This window comes from Meleagris gallopavo, chromosome 5, assembly GCF_905368555.1.
Source record: "Meleagris gallopavo chromosome 5, MGAL_WU_HG_1.1, whole genome shotgun sequence".
Classification (NCBI taxonomy): Eukaryota; Metazoa; Chordata; class Aves; order Galliformes; family Phasianidae; genus Meleagris; species Meleagris gallopavo.
Window position 1 is genome coordinate 26,088,074 of NC_139408.1, and position 25,957 is coordinate 26,114,030.

General features: G+C 41.1%; 1 protein-coding gene across 15 annotated transcripts in view; it reads left to right on the forward strand.

Annotated features, from left to right (window-relative positions):
- Positions 1-25,957, forward strand: part of DPF3 (double PHD fingers 3) — a 179,927-nt gene that overhangs the window by 50,307 nt on the left and 103,663 nt on the right. For 2 of the 15 annotated variants that reach the window (XM_085224898.1, XM_085224905.1), the window contains exon 1: positions 2,565-2,734. The exons of 7 other annotated variants lie outside the window; for them this stretch is intronic. In XM_085224898.1, coding sequence (XP_085081024.1) covers positions 2,685-2,734 — 50 coding nt within the window. In that variant the 5' untranslated portion in view covers positions 2,565-2,684. Of the gene's footprint in view, positions 1-2,564; positions 2,735-25,957 lie in introns of those variants that run through there. 6 more of the 15 variants (XM_085224895.1, XM_085224899.1, XR_014883528.1 and 3 more) reach the window with 4 other exon arrangements.

The following is a 25,957-nucleotide window of genomic DNA, read 5'->3' on the forward strand; positions in this document are numbered from 1 at the left end:
CAGGTCCCTGCTTGTGATACAGACCCAGTGCAACTGGCTGTCTATGCAACAGGCACATGGAAATGAACTCTTGCTTACAGAGTTCCATGAAGTTCCAAAGAGAACGTGATTCATGCAGACTTTATTAGCTGGACTTTTTTTATTTCCTGTGATGATGACAAGCTATCTCAAACTGGAATAAAGTGAGGCATTTTTTTGTTTGATAGAATGTTTTTCTCTTTCCATAATTTATTCATCTGGCTCAGAGGCTAGGTTTTTTTTTTTTTTTTTTTTTTTTTTTTTCTCCAGGAAAGGTGCCTGCTTTTGCCCAACTTTATGACGGATAAATAAAAATGCAAGGAGGATGAGTGGCTAACAAAAGGTCATCCCTTGAATTGACAGCTTACCTGAGTCTGACACTATAAACCATTCTGACTCGTGATCAGGCAAATGAGGAACAGCAGCATTTATCCTCTTCTTCCTTCTCCCCATTCATTCCAGTCTTCTCTATAGTTAGGGATCTCTTGCTTAGATTCTGATGTTTTATTCAAAAACCATCAGAATGGGTGCATTAATCCATGGGATGCTTCATAACATTTGTGATAGGCCTACTTCCAAACTAGATTGAGAACTGAGGGACAGGAGTTTATAGGGAATCTCCAGTTGGCAGAGTTCTGCCTTCAGCTAAATCGTTTATGAATCAACGAATCAGTTAAATCTTCATCAGGTGGTTTGGGCTGATAGTAGCTTTTCAGAAGTAAAGCATTTAGGTGCGCCTCAAGGACAGAGGAAGGACCTATAAATGTTTTCAAGGCAGCTCTTCCTTTTTCATATGTGAACACAAACTGTTAACCTCCTTTTCCAGTTAAGAAGTTCTCTTAGAAACATACAAACTCCATTATATGCAACTTAGTTCAGAGCAGCTGTTGAAGATGAGGCCCACTGTGGAGACTGCAACAGGGACTGTTCATATCAAACAAGTAATACTTCTGTGCACCTCAGCGGCCATTTGGACTTCTTCATACTGCTGTTGGAATGGCACCTGCCTGGCGGCTGTCAGGGCCTGCTCCCTTCCTCCTTCAGCTAGGTTGCTGTTTGTGTTTTCTGTTGGCAGACCAAGCAGTATCCAGTTTTATCTGCTGAGCTTTATCTCCTGTCATGAAAATCAATTCTCCCTTCTCTCTTTGAGAATAGACTACTCCCCAGTGAAATAATTCATGCCTTTCTCCCTTACATTCTTTAACTTGCTTATGTTTTGACCAGGTGGTTTGTTATATTACCACATATGGTTTGTACAGCTGGGCCTCTGAGAGGGAAAGAACATCCCTTCCCCCCAACCTGTAGTTTACGTATCTTTTCTCCACTTCTTCTTCCTTCTCTCTTCCCTACCCCCCACACCGGAAAAAAATCAACTAATCAACCGTTGCATCTATTAAAATATTAGTCTGTGGGATGCTACATGCAAGAGCAAATCCTACAGAAACTTCTTGCACCTGCAGGGGAAATGTTCCATATACGGTATGGAGACTGGCAGAGTCTTGATTCAGAATAAAATTTAAATGATTCTGGTCGTTTTGCCACATCCTGTTTCTCTCATTTATGCATGCACTATTTTGATAACCAGCAAATAGTTCTCAGCTTGCTGGAGCTAAAGATAGCCTAGAATTGTAGCACTGCTATCTTGCTCCGTTAGAAGTGCTTGGGTTCTCCCTCCTGCAGAGACTGAGGCCAGCCTTGAAAACTGGGGCCCGCCCCAAGTTTCCTTTTAGCATTTATTTAAGTTTAGCATGATTTCATAACTGCTTCTGAAGTGTTTTGGAGTAACCCAAAACTTGACTACTGGCACAGTTTTGTTCTCTGGTTAGTCAAATGACCAGTGTCACCTGTCTTTTCATTTGTCTTTTAAGTTGATGCCCTTTGTTTTGTATAAGATATGAAGTAGCAGAGAGAAAAAGAGTTGGTATGCTTCAATTTCCTGACTCTGCCCCAGGGCCTTCCCTTGTTAACTTGGTTTCTAGCATTAGGTTTTTTTGGCATGTGAACCATTCTGTAGATCCCTTGGCTGATTTCGGCACATCTTACGTTTGTATCCTGTTGTATTTCCCTCAGAGAATACGTGTTTCAATGCCAGAGAGAAAACTCAATCTTAAGAGCACTGTCTGTGGCTGTAGGAGCAATCTCTGTGTAGACACGCTGACTGGCATAGCAGGCACTCCACTTTCATTACTTCTTATTGCTACCCTTGACTTCTGGTGCTCTCCCTGCAGCAATCCAGTGTTTCAGAGTACTCCTTTGACCTATGGCCACGATGTTTTCTTCAACCCTTCTGCACATTGGTAGTTGGATTTAGAATTCAAAAATCTGACTTGTAGAATTGGATAGAATTGTAGAATTTGAAAAAATCACTTAGCATTATGTTTTTCAAATTCATAGTGGGGAAGAGACATGACAAGAAGATACATTGAAGCCCATTGTTTACATATACTTTTATTTATTTGACTTATAAAATTGTTTGGTCTAAGTATATTCCGTACTCTGCTCCTTTGTGTAATGATGTATAGCAGAAATGCTGAGTCACAACCTGAACCAGTTGATGGAGCACCTGGTGGGAAGGCACAGTCAACCCAGAGGAGCTCAGCTGCATGCAGTATGCCTGAGTGACCAGATCCACCCCTTCTCAGACCTCATTTAAGGGTTGGCAGTGGATGCAAGGGTATCTTGCTGGAGATCCCTGCCAACCTGAGGTCTTCCAAAGGTAAGCAGTTTTTTTCTTTTGTTTCTGCGTTTGTGGTTGTTGCATTTGCTGCAGCCTAGCATTGTGCTACTATTGCTGTACTTTCCATCATATTACACTTCACAGCATTACATGGTGCTATCTGCATTGGAGAGAGTGATGAAATTTTACCTTTATGTAATAAACTTATCCAGTGATCAAATATGGGGAGAAATCTTCATGAAAATGTGATTTTCTACAACGTTAGCTTTTTGAGCAAGGTGGTGAGTGGTACTTAAAATTTACCTTGATCTGATAACATGTTAATGCTGTGAATTTTTTGAGTAGAACTGTGCCTTGGAAAAGTGTTCTTCCCAACGAAGAAAAGAGGTAGAAGATTACAAATCCAGTCAAATAATTGGCAGGAATTAGAATGGGAAACTGGTGACTTAAAGGTGTTCCTGTGCTGGAAAATTCCACTCTGGATTCCATATGCTGTGCAGCTGATGTGCATGCTTAGGTGCTTATGTGTATTGTTTGGACCTGGTCTTTGTGAATATAGGACTTCTCTGACACTGAGATCTAGTTAAAATCAGTATTCGATTAGTCTCAGATTCAAAGAATGAGCAGACTGATATTTTGTGCAGTTCCACCAATCTTTGAGGGGTGGAAAAAAAAAAAAATTCTTCCTGACTTCTTAGATTTTCTGGACCTTCCCCATAACTTGCATTAAGCAGAATCAGACTGTTTTGTGCAGGCTACTGTGCCTCCTGAGGTAGGTGGAGAAAATGTACATTTTAACTGGATATTACAGAAAGATGTTCAGATCCTTCTGCAGGTTTATAACTTCGTTTCTTTTCCTTGGTCTAGTTCAAGATGTGAACACTCCTAATACAGTGCAGCCTTTCAAAACTGCAGACAGAAATATTTAGCTGCTGGGTTTTCAATAGGGAAGAATGTTGAAACTCCCATGTGGTAGCTGGGACCCTGTATCGGATAAATAACCATTATAATTACTTACTTGCTATTTGTATATAAATAGTATCCAGAGTAACTAACTTAAGGGTGAACACACGTTCCTCTAGCTGAACATGTGTTTGATCAGCTTTAAGGAACAAATCCTGCACATTTTACTTATGTGACTAATACTATTAAAGCCAATGAGACTGCTCAGGTGAGCAATGCCAGGATTTTGGAATGCCTTGCTCTCATCAGAAATCCTGGAACTATTCAGCTAAGCAAGACTAATGTTTGGCTCTGTGTATGGAGAGTTGTCCTCAGTCTATTAAACAAAACGTGACCTCTACAGGTTCTCCTTTTCTGGTGTAAACATGATATCTACGCTGCTTGGGGAATCTCTGTGTTAGTGCTGCTGATTCCAAATAAAGTAATGGTGACAGGACCCTTAATGGGAACTTACTTTGCCAAATTCATAATGCAGCAATATGAGAAAATTAGCTCACTGAACCAGATCCTCAAACTGTTGTAAATCTTGGTCACCTTATGGACTTTGCTGGAGGCATGCCAGCATACACCAGGAAATAATTTGGATCATTCTCCTTCATTATTTTCTATCACCATTGTGTATATTTTCTTTAGTATTTATGTGCAGCTGATGGTCTTTCTTCGAGGAAATTCTTCGCTTGCCTGTTTCCTTACTGGCACTTCTGACCTTCTTTGAGCGGTGAGCAGGTTGCATGGCAGTGATGTGGGGTTACCGTGTCTCGTTGCACTGCCCACCTTGTGCCCTTCCCCCTCTCTCCTTGCCGAGTGAAGCAGATGGTGCCGATTCCCATGGAGACTCTTGGTGCAGCTGAGGTCTCTTCCCTGGTGCCTCTGCTGTATTGTGGAAAGTCCCCATGATCTTTTTGGAGAACAGAACACACAGCTAATTGTTATCTTTTGTTTATGACTTCTAAGGTCCTATTAGAATTGCTGCTTTTTTTTTTTTCTTTTTTTTTTTTCCTGTTCTCTTCTACCTCTTCTTCTAATCTGTCCCAAAAATCTCGTCTGAAATTCCCTGCCACTTGGGGAAAATTGCTTTCATTACTGTTAATTGTATTATTTTGCATTCCTACAGATACCCACCCACCATATGTTTACCTTTATAAGCAGATATTTATTTTATTTACTTTTTTTTGGTTTGTTTTCTGTCTTAATTTAGGAGCTGAAACACCACCATTTGTGATTTCTTATTAGCACCTTCTTTAGTGCCCTTTTTCTTATCATTCAGGCCTCCCCTTCTCTTGTATTATACAACAGGATGTTTGTTAAAAAACTATCTTCCTTTCCACTGGGCTACCAGGATATGCTGCTCACACCTCTCCCTGTGCTGGCTTTTAGTATCCTTATCTGATTCAAACACCACATCCCTGTCTGTAATGCACTGAATTGCTCACTCCTGACCCTTTTGATTTTTTTTATTTTTTTTTTTCTGACCATACTGTTTGCTCTTTATAATTAGGTCAGTGACTTTATATTAGTGAAATCTGGAAACGAATGTCACCTCCAGTATTTGATTACCTTTGCTTTATTAGCTGTGCCAGCTTCTCTCCTAATTCAGCTTACTGTGTTGCTCCAGCATTCTCCTACCATAGATGTCTCTGTGCGTTTTCTTATATCGGATAAAGGCGCTTCCCCTGATGCTCTGCATTGTGCTAGTCAACTTTCTTCCAAGCCACTCAAAAAAAACCCACTCTTTTTACGCTAGCCATCCTTTGCTGTTCTCCACCCTTGTCTTTTATGCCAGATATGAAGCCAAATCCTGACGCCACTGAAGTCATTTGAAATGCTGCCATTTTGCCTCAGTGAGATGAAGACTGCATTCACTGTCTAAAGATTTAAGTATTATGAATGGGGGGGAAGTGGGGAATGAAGTGACACAAGAAAAAGAGTCATTAAGCTCATGACACCCGCTGAACACATCCTCTGAGCTCTCACTATTGTGGTATGTGTCCTCCTGTGCCACTGTTTTTGTCAGCCTCGCTGTGCTGTGCCTAATTTAGATTGTAAATGCCTCACATTAGACTTCTTCTGATTCATTTCTCCTTAGTACGGCATGCCCACCTATGGTGTTGTGTGTATGTAGTAACTCAAGGAGAAGATGTAGTCTTCTGAAAGCCTTGCCCAGTTTAAGTGATAAAAAGAAAGCATTAAAAAAACACTCTCTTTTTTTGTAGAAACAAACAGGAAACCCCCGAGCAATGGTCAGAATCTCAGTGGAAAGTCATAGCTTCACTACACAACAGATATGCAGTGGCTGCAGCAAGGGGTAGAACAGAAGCCTGCAGAATGTTTTATTCATCAGCTTTATGTCTTTGCCAGGATGAGGGTAGAAATCCTTAAAACCCTTTGTATTGGCAGATGTTTTATTTTGAAAATAGGCACGCAGAGGTGACCTACATAGGGTCTTCAGCAAATACTTGCCGTAGCTCAGTATTATGAGGCAAGAGGAACAGCGATTCCATGTGCTTTTTTTTATTATAGTTCACTGTACAGTCTCCTATATCCCATCAGCCTCTCAGGTGAACCCTTAAGGCCTGGACTATCCCTGCTGTTGTTTTGTAGAGAGCATTGGGCTTGGTCCAGGCAGCCCTAATGATGTGCTGAGTGGTGATTATGTCCAAAATAAAATAGGCAAGATGCACTCTGTGCAGCTGGAGGTGGGGAGCAAAGCAGACTGCATTTTGTGAGGAGCTCTGTGACCCTGGGCCTATCGCTTGCTAGATAGTAAGTGCTCGTATCCTTGGTTAGATATGGAGCAGTGCATTCAGGTTGCATCAGACTCTGATAGCGCCTGATGAGCAATGATACAATGGATTCAATTTTATTTTGTAGGTATCACAAACTAATTTCATTATTACTGAAGTCACTGGCTAAACAAAGTCAATATTCCTTTTTATGTGTGAAATTACTTTTTTTTTTCTCCTTCCTTTTTCTTTCTTTGCTTAAGGTTCTCTTTAAGATGTGATTCTTCTCTTGCTCCTGAATTTTGCTGTTTCAGTCTTTGCAACTTGCACAGTTCTCTTAGTTTAGAGAGGTGATAAAAGAAAAACAGCCCCTTTCATGTCACGTGGAAAGCCAACAGTGATGTGGTGTGGGAGAGAGCTGCTCTGAGATCAGCTAGCACTGAAGGTCTATCTGTCTTACTGTGTCTGTTTCTTTGATATTTGAACAGGGCACTTCTGCACCAGTCTCTACCACTCCTTAATTAGCCAGTCACTCCAGGTAAAAAAGCAAACAGAAAAAAAAACACAACAAAAACCACCCACAACCAAAAAAATAAACAACAACAACAAAAAAACTGGGACAGGAATATTATCCAGGAATGGTTTTCCTGGATGACAAGGCTGACCAAGAAAATAAGTATTTAAGCAGAATGTTTCATGTTTACACAGTAACACTCAGTGAGTGTCTTGCATTCCTTAAAGAATCTACTTTCCAATTTTTTGCTAAGGCCAACGAAGGTGCATATCAGAGATGGTCTAATCAGTCCTTAATTTCTGCAGCTATCCTCCTGTCCTGCATTTTCTGTGTTAGAAATCCTCCTTTGTACCACTCCTAGAGAAGTTCCTGTAGAGGTAGAAACCTGTTCTTCAGTTTTTTTACTGTGCTGTAGTCTGAGAAGTGATGATGGAAAGCAATTCCATGCAGAAATCTCAGATCTCTCAGAAGCAAATGTTCATGAGGATAGTGGGGAAGGGAGACTGCAGGCAGAAACCTACAGCTGTGAGTCCCTCTGCCATGCACTGTCCTCTAAGGATACTAGTGAAAGCATTGTATGGTTGATAGGGAATTCATGAACCTCTGTGTTATAGAATCACCTGTACCTGAGAAACAGCTTCCCTTGCTGCCTTAGGACTTCGACTGAACAAAACGTATCACAGCAGTAGAAAGTTAAATCAGACAGGGATGTGCTGCTATGCAGAAGTTTTAGTGGGAGCCAGTCACAAACTCCAGCACTTCTCTGAGCCTAGGGTAAGAGAATGGCCAATGCAGAAATGATCTCAGATGCAAAATACGGGCTTGATATATATATATATATTTGTTTGTGTCACTTTTGAACAATGAGTAGTCATTCTTTTAACTGTTTTGTTGTTGTGTTTTGTTTTGCAACAGCCAGGAAATCATGTTGTCAAATACATAATCTGCTACAGTTCTTTCTTATTTTTGGCCAATATAACAAGCACAATACCTTTGATACTCTGCAAAACAAGTGTTGAGGTCTTAACATGTAACTTGATTTTCTTTGTGAAATCAGCTGCCACTTCAATTTCTCTACAACCCTCCTTTTTTTCCTCTTAGAAATTATACCTAACAGTTACGTTGTGTGAAATCTTTTTGTTTAATTTCTTCAAAATGATTTTATCTTCTAACAATATTTTCCTACAGAGTTCATCTTTGGCATAACTCTGACTTCACTGGAGTTATACCAGAAACAAATTTGTCACTGAAAACCAAATAATGGATCAAAGACTTTAATTAGAATCTCCCATGCCCTGTAGTTCTGTAGATGTTTTCCACATCAAAAGCAAGGTCTTCATTAGGATAAATGAGATAACACACTTTAAATTAAGCTTATAGTAGCCATGGAGGTTTTCTCTCTCTGAATTTAGTTCTTAGTGCTGGATTTCCAGATATGCTGACTTAAATCTCCTGCCTGATGCCTGTCCAACATTGCCAGCAGGAATGTAAGCAATGCCCCTCTACTCTAATACCAGTCCTTGATTGTGTGAGATAGCTGGATCTTCCTTATTCTTTCAGTTAGGAAGTAAATTGTTAAGGAGTTGATTTAAGATAAATCAACATATTACTCATCCAAAGCAAAATAAAGCCATACAGGAAGAGATTGAATTAAACAGGTTCATGTTTTAAGCAATGTGTTTGGAAATGGGTATCCTCTGATGTGTGACACTGCAATTATAAGTTGCTTATGCCCTTCCCACTTCCAGAAACTACTGCTGCCTCAGACCCCAAGCAGAGCAGTTTGTGTGGAACTGCTTTAATTTCAGGCAAAATCAGTTGGTTTAGTTCTGACCATCTAGTTAAACTACTAAAGCTAACACAGCTTGTCTTGCTTCATGCAAATTAGGAATCCCCTTCAACAAGACTTGGGAGGTAACCTCAGCTACAGTGGTACTGCAACCACTCCAGCTGAAGCTAGAGGGGGACTTTGTGCATAGCAATAATTCTATCAATTTCCTTGGTGATATGCTCTTCAGGAGAGTTCTGGACAAATGTGATCCTGAAAAATGCTCACTGTGGCACAGGTGCTCATGGCATCAATGTCTCACCACTGTTGACTGGATTTAGATTCCCAAGCCACTATGTTAAAATGCCAGTTTAGTGAAATTCTCTCAAAATATTTCCTTTTGGTTCTTCCTTCCACGTCTCTTTATATAAAAGCGACAGAAAACCATAGTACAGATCTTAATGCCGGAGTTGAGGCTTTTCATAGTCCACAAGGACGTGACTTCTTTTTTTGTGGGAGGATCATTGTAGCTCTCTATGAATCTGGTAGGGAAAATATAACCATCAACATATAAACATGCACCAGCTGATGGTACTCTAACTTTGAACAGGTGAAGTATAACTCCATCTTCACTCCTTACTTATCCCCACTTGTATAAAGAATAAAAGTTAAATTCTGAAGCAGTTACACAAATTCTTAATGCACTCTACATCAGAAAAAAGTCTTTGAAACAGTAACGTAAGCAAGTTCCAATTTAATAAGCAACTTGAGCCTTTGCTAGTATTGAAGCAACTTGGATGATAGATTTCTAAAAATTTCTATCGCTTTTCTATCACTTTCACATTCCAGCCTGCAAAAAGGAATAGAAAAGCCAAAATATAGTGAAAGAGCTCTGGTGGAATAGTGAGCCTACTGGGGCTTTCTTGCTGTCCCAGAGGAGAACTGTGTGCAAGTAGAATCTTAGCTTGGCTGTGCCAAACCAGGCAGCTTGTGTCCGATCTGATTTGCTAGTGAGCTTCCAAGGTGGTTGGTTAGAAAATTGTAGTGACGTTTTCTAAAGAACTGAGGTCTGAAACAATTAGCTAGCTTCATGTAACCGCCCCAAATGTAATGTTTGAGATGAAGTTGTTTATTTTAACTCGTGGAACTATCCATAAAGTACAATTTCATTATGGATTTCCTATATAGGACTTATTCAAGCAAGAGTGTATGTACATTATGAAATATTTATGTGATTTTCACATGGAAACATGTTGTCTCTTTCTGGCTGCACAAATTTTGGAGGAAGAAGATGGAAAAATACTGTGAGTTGGAGGAATTAAAGGGACTACCAGCGCAAAACTTGAATTCAGTGGAAGACTGACATTACACTTGACTTATACTTGTATTTGAAAAACAGGAAAAATTAAAAACGTTTTTCTCATCTGTTCTGTGTGAAGGATGTGAAAAACAAGGATGTCCAAAGATAAGGAACAGTCAAAATTGGAGTGTAAGCAAACAGAAGCATTGGCTCTTTTTTCTCTTAGTGTCTTCTTTAAAGTGACTTCAGTATTACTTGTGTTAACAGGAGGTTAAAAAACCTTCTGATAAGACTGTGACTCTGGAGCTGATCACATTCCTTTTACTGAAAGAGTTACTATAAAAGACCCTCAACTTTCTCATCCCACTGCAAAAAGATCTGGTAGTGCTGTGAGGTTTTTCTTGCGGATGGAACAGAAGGTGAGTGCTTTCCCAGGAGAGCTTGCAGCCTAGCATGAGTATTACAAAATCAGCACACATTCCTCTTCCTACTCCCCACAGGAATAAGTTGCTCTGCTGTTTTCATGAGGTCAAATTCTCTGCTGAGTTGTAGTGAAGTATGATCTGTCCCTGATGTATATTTTGCCCAAATGTTAAATTCTATAGGATCTCCAGCAATCGTTCTGTGTCAGGATCTCCACATCAGAGCTGATTTGGGCACTCGTGCACTGTTCCATTAACATCAAGTTTGGGCTTCAATTCAATAGTGACTCATTGAGGGCAGAGCATTGCTTCAGGAACTACCAGCTATGCGCTCTGTACTGCCTGAGGTTTCAAACTAAGTCAGAGAAACACAGCTCTCCTTTGAAATACGTGTTCAACAAATGCGCAAGTCAGTGGTGTAAGGAGGGCAAATACCAAGGGCCCACAACCATACTGATGAAAAATCTTTTACAATTGCAGTGCCTTTCTGAAGATTCTGATGTAGGGCTTTAGTAGTGAGGGTCTTGTTCTGAGACCCCTTTCTACCAGTGCCATTCATGTGATAGCACCAATGGCACTTGGTGATTGTATCCCATGCAGTATGAGCTGGTCCAGAAGGAGCAAAGGTCCTGTCTGTTTGTTTTAATATATCACAGAAGATTGTTGAGGCTACTAAGAGCATTGGAGAGAAATATTTATTTTTTTATAGACATACTGTTTACATATCATAGCTTGATGAAAGGCCGGACTCATTACACTTGAACCTAACATGTGACTATAGTTATCTGCCTCATGCTGAGTGGCTGTAGGCCAGGGCAGTATGTGGACAAACTCGGAGCTACAGTTGTTCAGCGACTCGGCTTGTCTTGCACCTCTCTTCTGAAAGTTAATGTCCCTTTGGTGCGCTTGCTAAGCTTCTCTTTTTAGATCTCTCCTTAAAAATAAATAAAATTAGGTTAAAAAAAAAAAATAGCAGCTCTGTTTCTTAGAGTTTATTTCAATTGGTAAAAGTGAGGGAATGGTTGCAAGGTGTTGACTTCTGACTGGGAGGCTGGAAGTCAGGAGGGAAGCAGCAGACCATCCTGTGCTGTGGTGGCACTCAGGACATGTGACTAAGGCGTTTCCCTTCTCAGTTCTTCACCTGAGTCCTGTTTTGTTTAGGTAGTCTCCACTGACTTTTACATTAATAGAATACACTGTCCATAGAAGTTTCTTTCTGAATCGCCACTGTGAATAAGTATAATGGGATTCCATAAAATCAAAGGAGGAGAGAGGGGGTAAAAAGACAAAGGGGATGCATTTCTGCTTTAAGAAGAGTGAAGGTTCATTATTTTCTGCAATGGCATATCTGATGTGAATAATACCACCAGAGATATGCTTGCTGTTTATGAACTGTCCTTTTTGAAAGACAGGCCCTTTTGGCTGATAGGTTTTGTTGACAGATGCACAAGAGTTACTGCTCCCTGTTGACAGAGTGGCTAATGAGCAGCAGAATATCCATTGGGAAGGAATTTCTGTGCTGTTTTACTGAACAGCATCCCTTTTGAAGGCTCTTCTGTTGGGACACCTTCACAATATCATTTATGTGAACAGGGAGCTACATTTGGACTTGCATCAAGTATAACCTCATAATGAGAGACCTATCCTGCTTTTTATTATCTTTATGTGTGAAAGTACTATAGCAGAAATGCAAAGTCACAGCTTGAAACAGTGATTGAGCACCTGGTGGGAAGGCAGGGCCAACCCGGGGGAGCTCAGCTCTCTGCAGTGTGCCTGAATGACCAGAAGGGGTAAAACCAGGATCCTCCCCTTCCTACACCTCATTTAAGGGTTAGTAGTGGAAGCAGGGGTACCTTGCTGTTGATCCCTGCCTACTGGCGGCCTTCCAAAAGTAAGCATTTTTTCTTCTTTTGTTTCTGCATCCATGGTTGCTGCATTTGGGTTTGCTCTCATTTGCTGCAGCCTAGCATTGTGTCACTGTGCTGTTGTTGCTTTACTCTCCATCATATTATAGCATCACAGCATGAAGAGTACACTAACTACTTGTTTGCGTTCCAAGCACAGAAACTATATAGTGTGGACTAAAGGATGTATGGCTGGCAATGCAGGATGAGCAAATTAACACTGCTGCAGGAAAAAATAGCAGAAAAGTTGCACTTTGTGGCCTCATGGAAAACCTAGAATGATGGACGTAAAGGTATTGAGTGGTCTGTTCCTGGTAGAACTTTCTGGTCCTCTTCAGAGTCCACGTGATCACAATTTGCAGCATGGATGGTTGTGACCTTGAAAGTGCTAGCAGTAAAATGAGACTGAAATGACATGATCATGACTTCTGAGTGTGAGGATGGACAGACACCCTTAAGATATGCTGAAACAACAGATCATTCTTATAATGTCCTTGCTTTGGTATCTTTCAAAATATAGGAAAAAATGACTGAATCAGTAAAGGAAGTACAAGACTGGCTGATGGCATAGTTCCATAATGGTGCTGCAGTCTTGCAGTCTAGACTTCCAGCTGCCCCTGACTTTGTGTCCCAATCCTGACACTGCCTTTCTTTCTACGAGCTGTGGAATAGTTCAGACCAGAGAACCAATGTGATTTTTAAACATTTCCTTTAACATCATTGCTTTACATTTAGTGATAATGCAAGAGCTTATGCTGTCATAAGGGGAGAGCAGTGTGAGAGTGGGAACAGTAGCAAGAGAAGGATAGAGGACATTTATTTTAAGGCCAGTGTTAACTACTGCTAGCTTAAAATGACTGTGGAACTGTGTCACAGAATGGACAAGTAGTGGGCAGGGAAGAAGATAAAGCATGTCTGGCTGCTTAAAATAGTGCAGGTGTTAGAGCAAATGTAGCAGGTCCTGTTTGGAGGTTTGTGTCCTCCGTGTGCTTTTAGCTTCTCAATCAAGAGAAGCGTAGATAAGTCCCGCAAGGGGCTCCTGTGGGGTTGGATTCAGTTAAGTCCTCAGGAGGTTTATAGAGATAGGCAGTGTTTGTAGATAGTAACCAGGTGGCTGTGCTGACCTAGAAAGCTGGCAGCATTTACTTTTGTCTGGGGCAGCACAAGTTTCCCAGGGCAGGCCTTTTCCTTCAGGAATAGGGATCCTGGCTTTGTCATGTGGGGTTTGTGCTGCATGTTCTGACTGATGGATCCAAGGGTAAGGGCTGCATGCATTTGTCGGGACAGAGTGTGCTGGGAAAGAAGTGGCATTTTGTCCTCAGTGATGTCAGCTGGTTGCAAATGTGCACCTGTGTATGTTGCTGAGTGCTGACTTTCAATTTGACTCTAACATAAGTAGATTGTATCAGGTAGCATTTGCACATGCATAGAAGAGATTGAAGAAGCAATTGATCTAGCAGCCTCTCAGCTAGGAGAACAAAAGTGGGGTGTAGTGTGACAGGTCTTTAGGAATGAAATCTTCTACTTACCTCATTGTTCCCAATTACATCCTTTTGGAATATTCCTTCAGCCATATCTATCATCCAGAAGAGGAAGAACAAACCACAGTGATAGCAGGAGAATTCCTCAATGGGTACTGAGGGTTGTGTGTGGTTGTGTGGTGTTTGTTTTTGTATTAAATGGGGGCTACTGTGTCATTAAGAAAGTGCACAGAAGTCTGGAGGAGGCCTACCTCTCATTTGTCAGCTGAGCAGAGCTACAGGGAAGCGTCTTTCTGATTACTCTAGGTTTTACCCCTCAGAAGTTCACACATGCAATAATTCTGTTTACATTTGTTTCTGTTAATGCTCTCTCTTTCATTGATCCTTTTACATCCCTTGGAACTTGCCAAGTTAAGAACAAAAGCAGAAGCCTATCTTTTAAAGGAAGGCTGATTCTTCATTTTGCTTCCTGGTATTTCCAGAGCTCCTGATCTGTGTTATTTACTATTTTAACATATTTTTACTTCAAAAACCGCTCTTGAGCGTAATGTTAAGTGTCATAAACTAGCTTTCTCATGGAAGATTCCATCTGTGCCTCTTTACTAGTCATAAAACAAACACATTTACCTTTCTGTGGTCAAGGTGACAATAACAATAGCATTAAGCACAAAGTTGTGTTACTGAACAAAAATATCCTGCACATTGGTGTAACTTGAGAGAGCTGTGTCTTTGTGTCTGCCTCTCCTTCATTCTGGAGATGTTTCCATCTTCCAGCATTACCCATGGTGAGTAGAAGAGATGTAAAATACGTGTATGTGGTGTATTTTTACTTCTGGTTTTTTTTTTTTTTCCTTGACTATATTTTTAGTGCTTTAATGTTCTGATTCTTAAAAGAACATTAAGTCATAGTTCTCACTCAGTACACCTTGCTACCACTGTTTCACAATAGTTCTTAAGATGGCCTTATCTGAGAAAAAAACATATGTTAGTATTTTCACCCCCAATTTGTTAACCTGACAGCACTTGACAGACTCTAATGGCATTGTATGAGCAAGTTTTGCATTGGTGCAAGAATTATAGTTGAGAAGCAAATACAGTGAAGTCCCTGAAAAGGAAGCTGGAAGCAGAAATGCAGGACATCTTGCACCAGGTGTCAGCCTGAGTGCTGCTGGAATCTCTAAGCCTTCCTATGCTCTCAGCTAACACTGCCTGGCCCCTGTCTTGGTAGGAATGCTGAGGATTTGGTCAGCGCTTTGACTTGCAGACACCTGGCTTTCCATACAAAGCCTGTGGTGTTCCTGGGTCAGCTTTCCCTCTGATTCTCACCTAAATAAAAATAATAATAATAATAAAAAAATATTGTGTGTGTGTGTGTATAAATAAATATATATAATAAATATATAGGTATATGTATAGAAGCAGCATTACTTCTGCTGAAAGACTTGGAAGCCTAAGAATAAAACTACCAGACTGCTTTTGGCTGAAGCCAGAACAGGGACAAGAAAAAGGGAAGCTCTTATTTCTAGGAAATCAGAAAAACATTCATCAAAAGGCGGTCCTGTGCATTCACCTGGCAGAAACACACAAGTTTATTTTTGTCCTCAGAAGCTTTTTTTGGATCTTTGAAACATAACCCCTTGTTATGGCAAGTTTGAGGAGTATGCTGAGTATCAGGCTGCTGAGGAATTTGCTTTGTTACATTTTGCCTCCTTCCTTCTGCTCCTCCTCGGAGAAGACATCTTTTAAAGCTCTCACCCCCTCCCAAAATACCATAGTAACTCACCAGCTTTGCCAGAAAATGCTTAGCACATTAGCGGGTTTAAGTGTCATAGCTGTAATCGCTCAGAAGGCCGCAGAGCTGCATAGATTTCATTCCAGCATCCTTTCCAGATGGTGGCTTTTTGACAGCACTTGGTGGGCAGCGGTACAAACTCATGGAGCCCGTGGAACAGATGAAATATGAGTTGCTGTGCTGCATGGACAGGATAGCTGTGTGTGTGGATGTGGCAGAGGGAGGAGGGTTATGAGATCAGCTGGGTGTCTGTGGTGAGAGAAGTGTGAAATGGCAAGGGTAGGTTTTCTGTTACATAGCGTCCAAATAAAAGTGATTTTTATCATTTAGATTTATCTGTTCTAGAGCACAAAAGGATCAGCACTGCCCTATCCAGCGTTCTGTAAACAAGCTTTATTTATGCCCTGTTGTTTTGGCTGTCTTGGATAATTTCTGTCTCCTGTAACTTATTTCTGTAATTGCCTGCATGCCAGATTCCGCTCTCAGCTGCAGGAGCCCAACACCAGAAATAATTTTTCCCAAGTTAATAACGTTCTGCTGCAACCTGGTGCAACTAAAGCAGGATTTGGTTGCTATCTGAATTAACACCTTTGCACAAGAAGAGAGGCCCCCCTTGCTGCTAAACAGAGCCAGACAGCTGCTTATCTCTCCTGCAGATGTTCCTCTCTTTGTTCCTCGATGTGAGGAGGCATGATGGAGCACAGGAATGTGCCATATCCTTTCTGTTTCTTTCCCTTCTGGTTTGGGGCAGCCAAAAATGAGAGGGAACTAGGGACCCATTAGCCTAGTGAGTGGGGGTATGCTTAATAATCTCCTTTTTTTCTTGAGCATGGGATCTGACTTCTTGGCTGTGGCTGCAGACAGGGCTGATAAACACAGAAATAACATGTATGTCTGCCTTTTTTTTTCCCCCCCTTAAATTACCATGCTGACAGCTTTTGCTGTATAAGAACTTCTCTGAGCACCAGCTGGACTTGGGCAGAGCCCCTCACCCCCTGCCTTGCAGGACTTCACAGTGGGCCGGCTCAGGCTTCTGCACCATTGCAAAGGCAGAGCTGGCAGTCACAAAGCTGGTGGGCAGTATTGTCCTTCTTCAGAACCAGCAGCCTATTTCCAATCTATTTCCAGCCTGTGATTTTTCTCCCTCAAACAGAGCAAATTGTACTTTTTCCTAGGTGCAAAACAGTCCCTTCTAGCTCCCCAACCTTTTTTGAGCTCAACAGGAGCTTAGATTCCTTCTTCACAAAGGCAAGACATTGCCAATTGTCCTGCATTCAGCAGTGCCACGTGAGAACTCATCAGGAAACATCCTGCCTCTGTCTATACCAGAGGGTTCTGGGCTCACATGGACTCAGCAACCACTTTGAGCTCCCTCACAAGGGTAAGATACTGCCTGCTGCGTGATCAGAGGTACCCTGACCAGTATAAAGTGGGGCATCTTGAGACTCTTTGTGACTTTCAACACTTGTTGAGTTCTGAAGCCATTAGGGAGCAAGTGGCCTGCAGTAGTCTGACACTACTGGGCCATGAGTAACTTGAATAATTGTTCAAATTGGCATTTCTTATCTATAGGGCACAGCCAGCTTGCAGTTCATTGGACATGTGTCTGACCAAGCTACAGGCATAGAAGCTTTATGAGGAACATGGCCTTGAGCACAGCTGTACGCAAGTGATATGGCAAGATCCTGCAGTGGCTGATCATTATTTTGCTAGTTGTTTTAATCTTTGCCACTCACTTGGAGACACGATGTGCTGGAGTGGGTGGGCATGCTCTCTGCAGGGAATTGGGCTCATTCTTTTCTATGGGTAGGAGTGGAGTCCACCTAAACGAGTACATGAAAAAGTGCTTCTCTGTTCATCTGCCTGTCTGCATGCCTCCTACTGGGCAATCTGTGGATGATGAGACACAGTTGCTTACACTAGGTTGTCATAGTTACCTACACTTACAGAAAGAATCAAGGAGGAATCTTCAGATTTTGCAGATTTATAGGCTGCTCCACTCCTTTTTTGTTGCTTTTAGGATGAGAGCAAAGTGTCTAATGTAACATAGAATCTCTTAAAAATATACAGAACAAGCAAAACCCCCAGTTTTGAGTCTTTCTTCCAGCATTCCCCCAACACTGCATAATGCTACAAATGCGAGCAACACGTTTTAAGCAGGTGTAGAGTTGTGCCTCACTGCTTCCTGTGTTTCACTACCTGCTATCTGATTGGAATGAGGCTGCAGGTATTGAGTGCCTGTGTGTGCTTGGGAACACTTGATTATACATTCACTGGATTGCCAGCCCTTTGCTGTCCTTTGTCCAGCACTGGGGCTATGTCTCCATCCATCTTTCCTGTTTCTCTGCTTATACATGTGGTGCAGTAGTGCTCTAGGCTGAGCTGCTTTGCACCACATCCACCATGCTGTCAAAAGAGGATGTTTCAGTGCTGGAACTAATTACAGCATAAAGCCAAGAAATGCATGAAAAGGGGAATTGTGTTTAAATCATCAAATCAAGGATAAGGAAAATCCATATAGACATGAAGAGAACATGAAATTTCCTCTTTGATGTTTTGTGCTGGGAATGTTCAATCTCTTTTTAAAGCTCCTCCTCCACCTCCTTGCTTCTTATGGGATTGTATCCAATATTCCAATGTTCATGTAATGCCTTGACTTTGCTATCATTCTTCTCGGGGTAATTATAGGTTAGCATAATGTACCTATTGTTCTGTTTCACAAAGCAGCACTGTCATATGGATGGCAGGGGTGAGTGGGGGGGGGGGGGGAATCTTTGTGTGTTTTCCTACATCCACACTATATCTTTAATTTGTGTTCTTCCTCGTCTTTCCTTTTTTGTTTTTATTTTTTTTCCTGCCCTATAGTGAATGCTGAGCACTTTCCCTTCTCAAATAGTTGGTCTTGGTCTCTTTTGCCAGTTACACCAGTGCTGTTTTTCAGTTTTAGCTGAGATCATTCATATGATGGCAGGTTTTCCTTTCAGATGAAAACAGCATGAAGGCTCAAGTAAAGAGCTATCAGTATTTGCAGAGAAAGCAGGCAGATTATTCTTTCCAAAACCTTATCAGTTGAGTGTCTTAAATCCTGCAAGATAATATTTCCTAGATTCAGAAAGAGGAAAAAACTCTTGCTGAGTCCAGAGCCTCCATTCTGCATTTAGGCCCTGCTGCACAAGGCAGTGCACAAACAAGTACCAACAAAGTCCCTGCCTCTGAGTGCTCACACATTTCTTTCTAACAGCATTTGTCTTTGCCCTCCAGGTGCAGGTGTGGGAGAACTGCTGTTGAGTATTGTAAAGTGTTCTTGATGCTGGGGCTTTTTTTTTTTTTTTGTCAGGCAGGATGCTGGCCAGTGATAACTGGGTGCTTGAGAAATATAAAGGAAAGGCTGAAGAGAGCTAGTTAAATCTTCACTGTTGTACCGAGGAGATAAATCTTGGATCATAACTGGTTGAGAAGCTGTGTAATCAGTTGCTCAGTTTCTATTGTTGCCGCCTCCAAGATAAATAATACTCAGGGCTGGGGCTGTGTTTTGGCCAGTGAGACTCTATAAGCAAATAGGTTCATCTTGATTAGCTGCTGTTTATTTTACTGAAAACTGCTTTTTGCCTTTGAGTCAAATGAGTGGTCTAGAGAGACGGTTCCTGACTAGTCCATCAAAAGAGAACGTCAGTGAGGCATTTCTTTCTTTTCAGGACTTCACACAACTTCCTCCTCTTTGAATGTGGCTTTACCAGTATGATGAAATGGGAAACCTCCAAACTATAGCATTCTAAAAGCATTTTGTTATGAGAGAAAATTACAGACTTCAGAAACTTGGATTACAAAGCCTCTGCTATCAGTGAGTGCACCTTGTGTACCTAAGTCCTCCTCAAAGCATCTGCTGGAATGAGTGCTGCAGAGAAGGACCTGGGTATCCTGGTAGACATCAGGTTGATCACAAGCCAGCGGAGTGTCCTTGTGGCAGAAAAGGCCCATGATATCTTGGAGTATATCGAAAAGGGTGTAGTCAGCAGGTGGAGTATGGTGATCCTTCCACTCTACTCTGCCCTGCTGAGGACATATCTGGAGTACTGTGTCCAGTTCTGGGCTTGTTAACTCAAGAAAGGTGGAACTTCTGCAGGGAGTCCAGTGAAGGACTGTGGAGATGATGAGGGACCTGGAACATCTCCCTTACAAGGAAAGGCTGAGAGAGCTGGGGATATTCAGCCCAGAGATGACTGAAAGGAGATCTTATCAATGCTTATAAATATCTGATGAGCAGGAGTTATGTGGATGGGGCTAGTCTCTTTTCAGTGGTGCTAAGGCACAAACTGGAGGCCAGGAGGTTCCATACAAACACAAAGAACTTCTTTCCTTTGAGGGTGACAGAGCAGTGGAACAAATGCCTGGAGGGTCTGTGGAGTCTCCTTCTCTGGAGATATTCAAGACCTGCCTGGATGCGTACGTGTGCAACCTACCCTAGGGAACCTGCTTTAGCAGAGGGGTTGGACTAGATGACCTCCAGAGGTTCCTTCCACCCCCTATGATTCTGGGATTCTGTGTGATTCAAATATGTGCAACTTTCCTCCTAGAAAACAGGACAAAAGCATGCTCAGAGGTCAGAGCTTTCCCTTCTCTTCCCCAAAATTTGGGCTTCCTCTTTACTCTGATGCACAAAGCCAAAACACAGCTTTAATTTGAATGTTTCTTCTAAAATTCTTTGCATGAGTTCTGAAAAACAGTCTGGCAGGTTCATCCAACATTGTTCTTGCTAGATTGTTCTGTGAAGCTATTAAAATCTGCAATGTCTTTGCACACCTCTGTGGATTTGCAAATCTGAAAAAAGCATAGTGTCCATCTGTGTTTATGGAGAAAAAGGGACTGGGGGATGAAAGTGGACTTCTTGCTGTGTCTCTATAGCATGTGAGCTTTTTTAAAACAAAAATTAATCTATTTCATAGTGATAACTTGTAGAACTGTGTCTCCAAAACAAAAGAACTAACACAGATGCATCATTTGGCAAGCCACAAATATTAAGCAGCCAACCTTTCTCCCTGGTGTAACTCCATGGACTTCAAGGGAATTACAGTAGTGGCAGTGAGTTTTGCCTCAGGTTCCTTCGACAAAAAATGTTTTGTATCAAGTGTCCTGAGTAATGTCAAATGAGACTTGATGTTTTAGAAGTGGGTGAGATCTTGTGCAGCAATACAACGTGCTGAGACGTACATGTGTGAGTACGTGTGCATGTGCCTGGATTGTTTTATGGGGACGTTCACAGCACTGGTGTATTTGCAAGCCAGCTCTGAATGTGATGTGTGTGTGCTGGAGAAGTGTAAGGATGCTCCTTGTAATTTGCTTTCTGCTTGCCTGTTGTATTTCTCCTGATGTATTTGCATCTTGAAGTGGAAATCACAGGTTAATCCCAGTCAAATTCTGTAAATGATTGGCACTGTTGGACAGGACTCAGAAAAATCCAACCTTCTGGCTTAAGCATATTTACATACCACAGGTCATTACAAGTTGGTGCTTACCTTTTGCATTTGTTCCCTCATATGAAAGCATGGATTTTTGGTTCATTTTTCTCTTTTAATATTTCTATTTTCTAGGTAACTTTTTTTTTTTTTCCCTTAAAAAAAAAAAAAAAAGTGATCCTCATGGGTCCTGACATCTGCTGCAGTCATTCTTGCTGACTCAAAAAGGACACCTAGAGAAGATGAGGGAGCAGCCTGGCTGTAGCCTCTTGTTGTTTCTCTTCTATAGGCCCCCACCCTGCACCCTCCTGGGTCTGCAATCCACTAACTAGCTCCTCCTGACTCCAGCTGTCGTTTTTGCTTTTTATCTACTGCTCTCTCAAAGAGCCAAATGTCATCTCTTGTTGTTCCCTTAGCTGGGGTCAGAGGCTCCTTTATGTGCCTTACTCTGATCAAAGATTTTTAACTGGGAATGAGAGAGGTAATCAACTGCATGGTTGGGGAAGGAGAGAGATTAAATCTGAGAATTGCCACTGATTGCCCCACGTGAAGAACAGTGGCTAACAAAACACGTTACCATTATGCTCTTATGATTATTTTATTCCCTTAGTGACAGTAAAATGCTATCTGTAGCAGAAAGGTAGGACAAGGTCCATCCTTGTTTTAGCCTTGTGGTTTTCATTGGGGTGGAACTGGGAAAATCTGGATTTATAGTGAAGAGCAACTCATTTTCAGACCCTCTCCCTTACAGATTTCAAGAAAGGGAGAAAACAAATCAAACATGGTTTTCTTTTAAGTTTAGTAGCCATTTTTGTTCAAATAGGGCAGCCATTTTTGTTTCCAGTCTTAAACTCTAGCTGTGGAGGAAATAATTGATGGTGTGCTGAGATGTGACTTCTGTTGTGTCCTGATGCTTCCATTTAATCAGCCAGTTTTGGAGCCTACTGCCTGTATAAAAGTGGGGTCAGGAGGGATTCCCAATGCTGTGTCAGTCTCTGCTGATGGTTTGGTTTACTGAAGGCAGAATCAAGGCAGAATCAAGCTCCAGAGACTGCAGCAGATTGCAAACTGTTAAATTTCATAGCGAAACCCAAGAAGGAAAAACACTCAACACATAGGCTAAATGATGAGAATCACCTTTGGATTGATTAATTACTTTAATTTTAGTAGTCTAAACTGTCTCCTTCGATACGTTCCCTTTAAGGTCCTGTCAGTTCCTCTAAAATGCCTTCTGCTGTTACAGAGCTGTAGGAGAATCAGGACGCTTTGTATTGTTCTCCCTCTTGCACTGATGGAGGACAAAAGTACTTTGAAGAATACAGGAACAAAGTCAGCCCTATTCTAGAAGATCACTTTTTTTGCAAAAGACAAACAGGCTGTATTTAGAATTTGTTTGATTAAAGGAGATCTGGTTTGTGGGGAAGGGTGCTCTGAGCTCAAATTGCCAGGTTTTGATGAGATCTGTGTTAGGGATTAGTACGCTAATATCATTCCAAATTTATTCTCCAAGCATTTGATAGTGGTTTTTGTTAATGCTTTCAAAATATGTTGCTTTCTTACCAAGTCCAGCTCATAGAAACCAGGAATTACATGAAAATCTTATTCTGTTAGTAGTAATTTTTGTCTCTACTCGTTGTAGAATTAAGGATCAGATATAATCTATCAGTTCAGAAACATGACTTAACTCAAAATTGTTTACATGGTTTGGTTAGGAAATGTAATAGGTATTTGTAAACCTTCAGTGCCAAGTGCAGATGGAATACGGGAAGAAAGATGGGAATATTAGGATAAAAGACTTCTCCACAATAAATCCAGCATTAAGCTTCTTGAACTTGAACTTCATTCCCTTGCTTGTTTTCCTAGTTAAAATAGGAGATGTGTCTGAATCTCAACTCTAAGTTGGGACCTATTTGTAAAGGGTTAAGTCAGATGCTAAGTTGTGAAACTCCAGGATCTAGGAAGATGTGGAGTTATGCCTGACCTGAATATTCTGCCTTCCTCTACAATGGTGTTTCAGCTCTAGCATTTAAGTGTGCCTTTTTTATACAGTATTGAGGCCCAATCATCCCATGTAAACAGTGATCTGGAAAAAAAAAAATAAATCAATAAGAGGAGTTCACAACCCTAGGGATACTGGTCAGCTTCCTTCCTGGACTCTTCTTCCGCATTTCCCTGTAGCATGGGATGAATCGCCACCTGGAACATCCATCTCACAAATCCTCTGGAACTGTGCACACTTTAGAACACTGGTAAGGTCCTTGACCACCTTCTTTTTTTTTTATCTTTCTGGAGCAGATTACAGTACCTGAGATTCCTGATCTTTTATAGCTTTTATTTATTTATTTATTGAGTTTTAGAATATTGAAAACTTGTGCTCATTTTTTTTTTTTTTTTGTGGATCTCTGTGTGATAAGTCTTTTTCACGTGGTTTCCTAGGGCTGCTGGGTCTTTAAGTTTGTCATCTGCAGTTCTATGGTGTTCAAAGTCTCATAGTCCCTGCTGTGTGCTGTTCCATTTACCACTCCCTTCTTACTCTTTGCTTGCCATCTTTCCTCCCATATTCAAATTTCTCATTCCCAGTGGTACTGCTGTTTTGTTCAGTGGGTGCTGCTATTAACAGCAACGGTGGACTGATTTGAATTGGCACCTATCTTTTCAACCCATCAGGTTTTAAATAAATCCCTCAATGTGTAGGCAAATTCTTACACTGAAGCTATGACCTCATGCTTCTTCCACCTCAAGCAGTCTTTTTCCTGAGCAGAGTGCAAAATATTAGTGGAAATTAGGATGGAGTGCTCAGTGCATGCAAACTTGAATGCCAAGAAAATGCATGATCTTCATGTTTCTGAAGTTCCTGTTCAGGCCTTAAATCCCACCTACAGTTAAAACATAATTTGGCTTAATTTACCTATCACTGCACTACTGAACTGCAATATCAAAAACACCGTAGTGTTTTAGAAAAGTCAAGTTGTACTTTTTCTGCTTACACTTTTTTTTTTTTTATGTGATGTTGTTCTCAGGCATATTGACAGTTGCAACCACATGGAAAGATTACTATGGTAGTAGCCAGTTCAATCCTTCAGAACTTAATGTAAACATGTATTTCAGGTGTGTCTGTAACATGTAACCCCGAAAGAAATGGTGTGGAAACAAAGCTCTGTAGTTTCTGCTGTTTTCAGAACACTAACAGCTCTCTAAAAAGTGGATATTGTTAGAACTGAGTCACCTTCCTTCTGCAGGACTGCGAGTTCGAGGACTGTTCTCCAGTATTTTATAAGAGTTTTCTCTTTTATGCATGCACCACAAATATTCTGAACAGTGTCAGATTTTAGATGTTAAAAACGTTAACATTCAAATCCTCATGGAATTTTTGCCACAGATTCTTACCATGTGCTGCAGCGCTTTCCAGCTCTTTCTCCAGCTTTGGATGCACCAGGCAGAACTGAGAAACTTCATCAGCTGATGGATAAATGCTTGAAGGGTAAAATGGAGTAGAAGCTGCTCAACTGAACTGGTAGCAGGCAGAATTTTATCCAAGATGATGCTAATTGAAGACACAGGTGCCAGCTGTTTATCAGCTGACTTCAGACTAAAGGTTCTTTTTCCTCTAGCATACTTAGTGCTTGCATTTCTCCTCCTTCCCTCAATCTTTTGTCTTGTTAGACCAGAAGAAATAGTACAAGTGAGCGCCTTACATAGGTCATTCAAAGGTAATTCCATCTATTTTTCCATAAAACCACGAAAGATACGAAGAGCACAATAACACTGATTGATAGAGCTACGAAACACTGTTTTTCAACAGTTACCACCATTAGCAAATTTGCACAGATTCATTTCTTGTTGTGACAGCTGTGCATGGCCAACTGGAATGTGGCTTGTCTTTCGTGTTGCTGTTGCCACTGCTTAAATGCACCACACGCTACCTCACTGTTCACATCCACTGTTTGATCTCTGTAAAAGTTCAGCAAATGTCAGTGAATGTGTCAGTGGGTGCCATTTTTTTTACATGAAGGAATTCATTGCCACACCTTTGTTTCATATGTACTTCCATGTCAGATGCCATTTGGTCAGTCTGGCCCTCTACTGCTGTCTGTTGCATGGCAACAAAATGTAATGGAATATTGATAGGAAGGTTCAGCCTCTACTACCATGTCACCACCATCTGCATCTGATATCATGGGCCAACATCAAAAGTAATACCTCCTATCTTATTAAGTAGCCTTCCTATATCATGTAAGTATATCATGTTTTCACTTGAACTACTTTTTGCAAGAAGTCACATGAAAAGCAAGGGATTCTGCAGTTCTTCATTGCCCCTACAACAAAAATGTCCTGTAAGTGATTGTATCTAGTCATAAAAACATCAAACAAACAAAGAAACAAGAATTTCCATGTAGCAGTGATTTACTTGTCTGTACATAGATTGATTGTACATACTTACATCACTATAGATTAGTGACAGTCAAACCTGAAGAGTTTGGTTCTGGAATGAACTCAGAGGAAGTGACACAATCACTCAAGTGCAGTAACCTGCTGCTATGCTGTGATGTGCTTTGTTGTTTCATCATTGTTGTAGCATGAGGATGATTATTTTTTGTGCAGAACTCTGCAAATGTATTTTCTTCCTACCCACTCTGATTACTGGTAAAATAAGTTGTTTCTCATCTTCCTGTCCTTCTATCTCTCTCTCTCTTTGGCTGCATCAAAGAGTAAAGAACTGCCCCAAGTGTTCTGAAATAATGGCTAAGCCTTCTTATAAGTTGAGAAACGAGGCTCAGATTCCTCCAGAATCCACATGTGATGTTTTAAGGAACTCGAGTAGAGCATTGCTGAGCTATGCAATACATGAGATTTTTTTTTTTTCTGACTTCTGGGAAAATGTCCTGTGTTTCAATGGATCACACAGTGCTTTCTCATAATTCTCTTTATGCAGAGAACAATT